Raw genomic sequence first — 9,947 nt, 5'->3', positions numbered from 1 at the left:
CATTTGAAACTTTGGTTGAGGCTTGTATTTTGCTTGGGTACCAGTTGTCTTAGGATGTCTTCTTTTGTTTCAAAGGATGATAGATGGAATTTGGTGTGTAGCTTACTTAATGGTGGTTGATTCTTATGTTGTTGAAGGTTGACTCTAGTACTAGAAAGAATGCTATGTAAAGTTCTTTCTTTTTATAATATATATATTATTGATCCCAATATATATATATATATATATATATATATATATAGTCTTGGCCCACTAGTTCTAGTCTTCACCATATCCTTAACGAGAACTCCTTTTTAAATATGGTCCAAGTCACACGTCCTGAAAAGCATGTGTCATATATATAGTCCATGGCTTGAACTCCTTTGTGCATCGAGTAGTCTTATAAATAACCTACTTGGTCAATAACTCTATTTTATTTCTTTTAAACTATAAGATTTCAATGATAAAAAGGAAAGTACTATCAACACAAATATAGTTGATGAAAATTATCGAGTACAAAATAAATTTTTAGAGTATATTCTTCCATGCTGGCCAATTAGGTACTTTTAAACTGACTAACAACTTCCATCTTTTTACACAGACCTTAACATCCTCATTGTAACATACACGTTTTCTTTTCATGGTCTTCATTTAAATACAATCACATAGTTTTTAATGTATAATTCTTTAGCATCCATTAATTGATGATGCAAATTTTTTCCCTTATTTCTCCATGAAAGTACTGCTATTACATCGCTTTTAAATTTGCTAGCTACATGCTTGCTTCAAAAAAACTCTTACCATATGTAAGTATGCATGCTAATATCAATAAATAACTGAATAATAATACTTCTGTTTAAACATTGAATGCATAGTTTGCTTTTACCTTTCACTAATGAATGCAAGGCATCTACATCAGTTTACAAATCATTCAGTAACACATGGACACCATCCTAAATATCCATCAAACGTTTTTCTTTTTCCAAGGAGAAGAACCCATTGGCACAATTCAGCTCTTGGGGTAGCAAGTGGATTTGTCAACAAGCAGCTCTGCTAGGCTAAGATATGGATTCATATCAAAAGGACCACTAGTATATACCTAGATGAATCCAGGAACATGACCAAATTCACCTTATAAGGATGTGGAATTTATAACCTCATGGAGAACTTGGTATCAATATATGCTCCACCCCCCCCCCACGCGCGCACACACACATAAGAGCATACATTCGTACAAAGGTCTGTGTACTGAGTTTCTGTCAGAGCTTTGGAGATACAAGGCCGACTCAGCCATAATGAAGCCTAGCACTAAGGATCATAACAAATAGAAATAATTATTACAACAAAAAGGTAGTTGATAGGGCATATGCACCACTAAAGATAGAAATAATTCACACACATCGAAAGGACCACTAGTAAGATAGTGAAAGAATTAACCTTTTCATGTTAAAGATCCAGGTATGCAGCTCTTTTAAGTGCAACGAGAAGGGCTCGTTTTCTTTGAAATCAATTTCTTTCTACCCAATGTTGACTGGCCCAAAACATTTTGACTAAGCTACTCTTGCATGAGCATCTGATTTAAGTTCTTTTACATTTTGTACTTTTCATTTCAAAAATAATTCTTTTGTGAAAGCATCTTTTTACTGCATCAACATAACTCACTTGTTCCTTACGGAGTAATGAGAGGAAAATCTTGGTCCACTTGCATCAACTTTTCCTCCTTATATTGAGCTTGAAATAAGTTTTATCCCAAGACTCTAAATACTTCTTTACTTTATCCTCTTATACTCAAACCTTGCTTGCAAAAATCAAATGCAGCAAAAAAAGATCAATCACACATGACATGCCCAACTTCCAGTTCAATTCAACTTCTTCACAGGAATGCCCAGCGTTGATCTTAAAAGGCAGTTCCCCGTTCTACCTTCCAGCTTCTATGTGGCTAGCAGACAGTGATGAGCCTACCACCTATTCACAATTACATGCATGAAATCAAAATGTCTGCATTATATTCTGCCTGCATATTATATAGACTCAAATCACGTGTGTAAGACTTTGCAATCGCCTAAGAATACTTATGTAAATTGCGCGTAAATCTTTCAGACAAGACTTTGCACTTGCCTTAGAATACGCACAAGCAAATGGCAGCAGTTGCTATAGTTGTAATCAGCACAGAAACAAAGTTGACACCATTATTGTCAAGAATGTCTTGTCCTGCTACCCTCTTCACTGTAGGCCCCGGTTTCTCAACCACCTGCTCGACAACATCTAGTAGATCAGTTACCATGTAGAACATTCAAAACATAATACTCAAAAAACTGAAAGAGAACACATGCCACCTACCCATGTGATTTTTTAACTAAAGCTTAGACCCACCTTCTTTCTTACTACACAATAACCACTAAACTGCACTGTTGCACCCAGTAGAGAATCACACACACTTCCAAACAGGCCAGCAAAGGCGCCTATTGGAAGGGCCAACCATTGCTTCAAAGCCTGTGTGCCTTCACATTTGGCAGTGACCAGTCCAACAAGAGCAAATATGAGACCTATAAAAGCTCCACCTGCTGATGCTGCAAGTAAACCAGATAGAGTGACTGCCCCATTCACACCACGCTGAACTGTCTGCAAAAGAACACACTTACAGTAAATAAGCCAGTTATCTTCCAAACAAATGTTATTAGAAGCCTCTCACCTTTTCCCACAAAAGAAAAATATATAACTTTAAACTTACAAGAGTTCCAGGCTTTATATGAGTAAAAGCAAATCACAAGAGATGAAAATGGGGCCACACAAGACCGCTAAGACATCCAACAATACAGGTTTTAGACGAGTTTCATGCATTTCCATCCCCAGCAAGCAGGTTCCATACGCCTCATCACATGTACATGATAATTTCTTCAGGCATGGGATACAGGCCACCAAAAAAATAGGTGGAAGTACATCGTTTCAGAGCTTTCGTGACATTCGAGTTTAGGAAAGAGGATAGAAACTTCAAACGGGTAAAAGGGCCTTCTGTATCATACAGTAGGGAACACTTTGTCTGGAACAAAGGCTTTAGAAAATGACTTTGAAAACAAGCCTGGAAAAAAAGCTTGAAAAGTAAACTACTCAGATCACCTTAACAGTTAGGTGCATCAAAAAAGCGCGTTAATGTTATGTAAATTGATAAACATGCAATTGAGGGAAACCTACAAACAAACCTATCTAGCATGCAAGATTCAATAGACCACAAGTAAGCGGCACAAGTAAGCAAGAGTAGGGAAGAAGGTATTCTGTATTTTTTAGTGTAAAAAATGACTTATATATACAAGTTACTAGTTGTCACACTAGGCCAGCCAAACTTGACGATGGTCCGCGGCCACTATTACTAATCTTAAAAGTAAGTATGTATACACTTTCCCAGTTTGACATTAAGCTCAAGGCAAGGTCGCTTTATATATTCTAGTATCATCTTACAAAAGGTAAGTGCCCATTTGAGTTGGTAAGGTCACTTTATATATTCTAACATCGTCTTACAAAAGGTAAGTGTGATCTATCATGTCAGCGGTGGCATTGTGCTGCAGCAGCATGTTTTTGTGCTCTTAGGTCACATGTTGTATTTAAATTTTAAATTTCATACATCCATCCTATCCTTCTGTGATTCTCCACCTCCAAAACGTCAATTCCCTACATATGGGTGTCTTGGCTTTGCACAAGAGGCTAGAATTCAACATTAAATCAAGTCCGAATGGTGTGATGTCTAATACTTACCCGCATGGTGGTAATCAAGCGTGGCTGACTGGCACTTACAACTCCAACTTCTGACGACCACGTGTCTCCGTTACAGCACGCATAGTGTCCCAAAATCCCACCTAGAAAGCCTGTTACCAATGGAGAGCTCATTGAATCTAGGCATTTATCTTCCCAGTTTGTGTGGTAGGCAATCAACAATGACAAAACAGTAGCGATGGAGCTGTTGACTAGCACCTGCAACCTGACCTTGTCAAGACCAAACAAGAATGGAAAGCTGGGTGAAATAAAAAGATATACTAGCTTAAATACAAGGTCAAAAAGTAGAGATCACATGGAAGATTTTCCCCTTCAAAATGAAATAAGGGCAAATCACTGGCAAATGAAAGTTAGAAAATAACAAAGCTTGAAAGAATAGCAGTAATTGTGTTCTTATAGCTACTCAAGTAGCATTCAATGACTAAGAATCGCAAAATTAACAGCCTAAAGCCCCCCTTGAGGCATGTATAGTCAATTAATTAAAAGATACACCTTTCTTAATATGGTATGATTTTGAGATTAATGGACGCATACCAATCACGTTGCCCGCCGTGCTTGTAGTCGCCCCCTTCCAGCTCCCTCTTGGCTTCCGCTCCATACTTGGTGAGCTTGGAGGAGCTGACGAAGAAGCCAATGATCAAGGCACCAAATCTGCAGAAAGGGAGGTCTAATCTTTTTTGTATGGGGCGATCACAAAAACTTTGCACCCCCGTCCCCCCACCCCAAATCATAGCCTTATCTATGCCCTAAAACCAGAAGGAAGGAACTGAAACTCAAAAGAGGAACAGGATACGTCAATAGAATCGTTGCCCCCCGGCTGAGAGGAAATCTAATCAGCATATAATCTTAGGTGATCAGCATGATCTTTATCCTTAATTTTACCCTACCCCTAAGATCATCCAAATGGGAAATAAATGGGGATGTTTTGTTGTTGTTGATGAGGTTACCTGAATCCAGAGAAGACGGAGAGGGAGAGGACAAGGAAGCCCGCGATAGCACCGGACGCGCAAACGGACCTTCGGTGCAAAGCTACAACTGCCACTACAGCGCCTATCAGCAGCGAAAACACGCTCCACAGCAAGCTCACCTCCATCTCCATCTCTGTCGCTCTCTGATGAGGCCTATTTTCTTAGATGAACTAGACAAAAAACTCTAAAGGTCCCCTGCCTTTCGATCAAAACACCAAAGGCTTCAAGAAATTCTAGATCAAAACCGTGACTTAAGTTAAGACTCAAAGAGCTCCATACCCTAACAAGTTACATTTGTAGCCCATTGGGGCGTAGTTGAGTTGGTACAACGGTTGGGTTCCAACGAGAGGACCCGGGTTCAATGCCATCAGGGCTTCGCAATGTGGGTGTGGGTGTGTGTGTGTGTGTTCAAATATAGATCGATCTCCCTCACACAAGTTACACTTCCTACATAGCATTCAGGCCCACATCACCCCTCACCCTCCCACTGCTTGACCTAAAAAGACAAAGAAAGAGGCCTCACTCATCACTCATCCCCTTTCGTGTTACCTTCCATAGAGACAAAGACAACGCCCACATCACCCCCCACCCTCCCACTGCTTGACCTATAAAGACAAAGAAAGAGGCCTCACTCATCACTCATCCCCTTTAGATTGCCCTTCCATAGAGACAAAGACAACGAAAGATTGCATCCCCCATAGCTTCTCCCCTTCCCGTTGCCCTTGCACATAGACAGTCAAAGAAAGCTTGATCCCAATCCAAAGAAACCTATGCAGTCGCTTCTTAAAGTCTTGCCTTTCCCTCCTACTTGAGAGAGAGAGAGAGAGAGAGAGAGAGAGAGAGAGAGATTAACGTCTTCAACTGACCTAGGTGGTCTATGAGACCAAAAAGGTAGTACAATGTATCCATGATTAATGCTGGACATGAAAAATACAAAACTAGCTACATAAGTAGTGTTACATAATTAAAAGTATCCATATGATACTACATGGTGGGGTGACAATGTGTGGTCATACTGTGATACCATCCTCCTTCAGAATAGAACTTAAAGCAGTTATAGCATCTCCTCTTTGTGATGATGGGTGCTCACCATGTTGTCAAAGGAGATCTTGGATCTACATCTATCGGGTGGAGGGATGAGGCCTCTAAGAGATATGGGGCATCTGGCTCCTCTCAAAGAAGAAATCACACATGCTCTATAGTGACACCCAGTGTACATGGTGCTAGAGGATGTCTATGTAGGCCGTTGTGGGCGTAGTTGGTCATGCTACTCCTATTGTGCCACAATACTTGGTTGATGTGACCCTTATAAAGTTGTGATATAGGTATGGGAGGTGCATGACAATGTCTTGGAGTGATGCCAAAGCATGAGCTCTTTGTGATGGTGAAGCTCCTATAAATATATACCTAAACATATATGATCCCCATACTACCATGACCCATACGTAAGAGGAAGTTGAATTCATCCCAGAAGAGACATTGAAATCTCCCTCAGATCTTATAGTAGAGTGGGCATTAAAACAAATAGTGATCCTCATGCTCCACCTCAGTAGTGATGCATACTCTACATATACACGTATCTCATGGAATACCATCGGCTTTGCCAAACTCAAACTTGAGGCGATGTGAAGATATGCTCAGCTAGCCAATCGCCATATGTGACGTGTGCATTTTTTAGTACCATGGGCCCTCAACGAACCCATCCTTAGAAAGTCTCAAAAAATGCTTTCTATAAAACTAAGGTTTCATGGTGAGCATTGGTGGGGGCCACCATGTCTGGCTCATGTCGAGCACTTGGATGTCCATTTGTATAAAACAATTGATCTTCTCTTCCCATTTAAGAGTCTAGGATGTACTGGAAGGGAGAAAGGCAGTCCATCTAGAGGTTATGCCCCCATCAAACCTAATAGTTGTAACCTCTATGGAGCTTTATTGGGATGTCCATTATTTACAAGGATATTTTATTTTTGGATGCATCTTATATTTGTATCATTTTCCACCAAGATTAATGAGTTTAATTAGCTGTGTGTGCTTGTATAATTCACTGAGGACTAATGTATTTAAGCAGCTTTGTGCATTGACTAATATTATTTTGAATGTAGGCGATGATTGAGTGGTGGATTATTTATCAATCGTCGCAGGTGGAACATTTGTTGGACCAGGATGAGATATTTGGGAAGGCATGTGAATGCCTTTTATGGTTACTTATTTTGGCATTAACATTTAAGGCCTCAAACCTTTGTACTACATACCAATTAATATATATACTTTTGGTAGACCCAAGACTTGATAATTGTTGCTTGTGGTACATTTTTGGAAGAGCTTTTACACTAAAAAACTCAAAAGCTCTTATGCATTATTTTGGAGTTGCCTTTTTGAAAAGAAAACTTTAATACATATAAATATGGATGAGTGTTATGATGGGCCGAGCTTATCCAGGGGGATTGAACCCAATCTTGTGTCGACGGATCTCTTTCCTATTTTCAAGCTCTCTTTTTTATTTTATTTTGTTTATGTAAGGTCCATGCTTTTAATTTATTCCAAGTCTATGGTTTGCTCTAATTTTTGTGTTTGAGAAATAGAATTCTTCAAGTGTCATAAAGGTCCAGACATTTGTTCCAAGTCTATGGTTTGCTCTAATTTTTGGGTAAAGTTCTTCCATCCTTACCAAAATATTATCCACTTATACCATCCATGCAATTGAGGTCAATTGTAACCCGAGCAAGAGCGAATGTTAGTGATAACCTCTAGGAGGATGCCCATTATTTACGGGGATATTTTATTTTTGGATGCGCCTTATATTTATATCATTTTTAACCAAGATAATGTGTTTAATCAGTTGTGTGCACTGGTATGATTTAGTTAGGATTAATGTGTTTAATCGGCTTTGTGCTCTGACTAATATTATTTTGAATGTAGGTGATGATTGAGTGGTGGATTATTTATTAATCACTGGTGGACATTTGTTGGACCACAATGAGATATTTAGGAAGTGGCGAATTTATTGGACCACAATGAGAAGATATGTGAACACCTTTTATGGTTACATATTTTGGCATTAATATTTTTTGAAGGTTAAGGCCTCAAATCTTTGTACATACTAGTATTTATACTTTTGGTAGGCCCAAGACTTGATAACTGTTGCTTGCTATATTTTTGGAAGAGCTTTTATACCCAAAAACTCAAAAGCTCTTATGCTTTGTTTTTGGAGTTGTCTTTTTGAAAAGTAAGCTTTTAATACATATAAATATGGATGGGTGGTACGATGGGCCACACTCATCCAAGGGAGATTGAACCTGATCTTGTGTTGACGGTGATCTCTTTCCTACTTTCAACTCTTTTGTTTATTTTATTTTGTTTATGTAAGGTTCATGCTTTTAATTTATTCCAAGTCTATGCTCTAATTTTTTTGTTTGAGAAATAGAATTCTTCTCCAAGTGTCATAAAGGTCCTGAAAAACCAAGCATGAGAGTACCACGAACTACTATGTGCATCCAAGTGTAACTACGTCAACTCAAGGGCCAATCTCATGAGGCACTCACAAGATGAGTACCACAAACTACTATGTGCATCCAAATGTAACTACGTCAACTCAAGGGCCAATCTCATGAGGCGCTCACAAGATGAATATAAGTAGTGGCTTGAAAGAGGGAATCTATGACCAAAGAGGCGGCTTCAATCTTTGCTAGCAAGCACAACGATCTCATGTGGTATAGATGGCTTACTCTATTGGAGGTACAAATTTCACATGGGTAGTACGGATTGCGAGATGGGAAAAGGGATGCCCAATAATCCCAAATGCAAAAAGGCAATGTGGAAGATGAGAGATGGTTAGTCTAAAGGGATCCCTCCTATCTTCAACTCCCCCAAGCTTGTCCTCTGTGGAATATTGGAGGGCTAGTTTGGGGGGCTCCCTTAGCATGCTAGAGCCTCTACACTCCCATGTGATGTGTATTGCCTCCAGGGATATTAACTACTCTAGGAAGCATGCTAGGCACATATGTTGACCAACAGCTTGTATCCAAATGTGGTGTGTGAACCATGACACGCCATAGGTGGTGTGGTGGGAGCAACTCTTGGTCTGCAAGATGGTATCAGAGCCCTGATTCATGGTCTTGGGCCACTTTCCTCAATGCTCAATTGGAGGGGTTATTGAAGGTGCAAATCTTGCATGGGTAGTAGGGATTGCAAGATGGGAAAAGGGATGCCAAGCAATCCCACATGCAAGATGGGTAGTAGGGATTGCAAGATGGGAAAAGGGATGCCAAGCAATCCCACATGCAAAGGCTATGTGGAAGATGAAATGGCATATATAGTTCAAAGAGACCCATCCTATCTTCAACTCCCCTAAGCTTGTCTTGGTGCTAATGGCTCTAGAAAGCATTATATTGGTGTAGCTAAATGTGGTTTGTGGACCATGACACATCATGGGGTGTGTGGTAACTCTTAGTTTTCCACCATCATGATCACCTTAAGGCTCTCTATGCTCTTATATGCTCACATCATGGGGGGTGTGGTAACTCGTAGTTTCCAAGATACTCATGATCACCTTAAGTCTCTCTATGCTCTTCTAGGTTGCCTCATTGAGATTTGGCTCCAAAAGGGCCCCCCACACATCATTGATGCGAGCACATGAAGGTCTAATAGCCAACGTTTGGTGTGAGAATTCTAGAAATGGGCCTAGAAACATTGCAAGGTTCCTAGAAATGGGCCTAGAAACATTACCTCTCTAGTTAGGCTAGAGATGCATGCATTGAAAAATTGATCTCATGGAAAATAGTGTACCTTGAAAAGTAACCACATGAAGTATACATAAGATGAAATATCTACACCAGGGCTCCATTGTAATGAGAAAGATGTATAAGAAAGATAGGGTAATGTAACTCGATATGATGACCATGACGAGATTGACCATGACCTTGGTTTTTTTACCGAGATTGATCGTGAGGTCTCTCACAAAACCACTATAATATGCATCTCCCTTTGTAAAGAGGGACATCAAAACAATGTCGTAATGGGACACCTTTTCCTGAGCTAGTTGTAAGCCTTCACCCCCAAATTTATCCACAAAGATTGGGATCTCATTAATATACATACATACATACATACATACATACATACATACATATATATATATATATATATATATATATATATATATATATATATATATATATATATATAGAGAGAGAGAGAGAGAGAGAGAGAGAGAGAGAGATGTAATCCCCTTGT

General features: G+C 39.5%; 1 protein-coding gene across 1 annotated transcript; it reads right to left on the bottom strand.

Moving 5' to 3' along the window:
* Positions 1–1,601: 1,601 nt before the first annotated feature.
* LOC147622927 (protein PGR-like) lies at positions 1,602–4,986 on the bottom strand. Its single transcript, XM_086822540.1, has 6 exons — positions 4,695–4,986; positions 4,282–4,398; positions 3,730–3,952; positions 2,353–2,601; positions 2,098–2,230; positions 1,602–1,944 (listed from the first exon to the last, which is right to left on the bottom strand). The coding sequence occupies exons 1-5, from the start codon at positions 4,844–4,846 to the stop codon at positions 2,099–2,101; spliced, it is 873 nt and encodes a 290-aa protein (XP_086678666.1). The 5' UTR covers positions 4,847–4,986; the 3' UTR covers positions 1,602–1,944; position 2,098.
* Positions 4,987–9,947: the final 4,961 nt, after the last annotated feature.

This window comes from Cibotium barometz, chromosome 28 (genome assembly GCF_041138505.1).
Source record: "Cibotium barometz isolate CiBa-2024 chromosome 28, ASM4113850v1, whole genome shotgun sequence".
NCBI classification, from domain to species: Eukaryota; Viridiplantae; Streptophyta; class Polypodiopsida; order Cyatheales; family Cibotiaceae; genus Cibotium; species Cibotium barometz.
Note: the sequence above shows the minus strand (reverse complement) of the source record. Positions and strands in the feature narration are given on the sequence as shown.

Bases quoted from the DNA above. Each gene is read 5' to 3' on its own strand.
- LOC147622927 (XM_086822540.1), bottom strand. From the start codon at position 4,846: ATGGAGATGGAGGTGAGCTTGCTGTGGAGCGTGTTTTCGCTGCTGATA. The intron at 4,399-4,694 runs GTAACCTCATCA...CCCTTTCTGCAG, and splicing joins TCCGTCTTCTCTGGATTCAG to ATTTGGTGCCTTGATCATTG. The intron at 2,231-2,352 runs GTGGGTCTAAGC...GTTGTCGAGCAG, and splicing joins ATTGTGTAGTAAGAAAGAAG to GTGGTTGAGAAACCGGGGCC.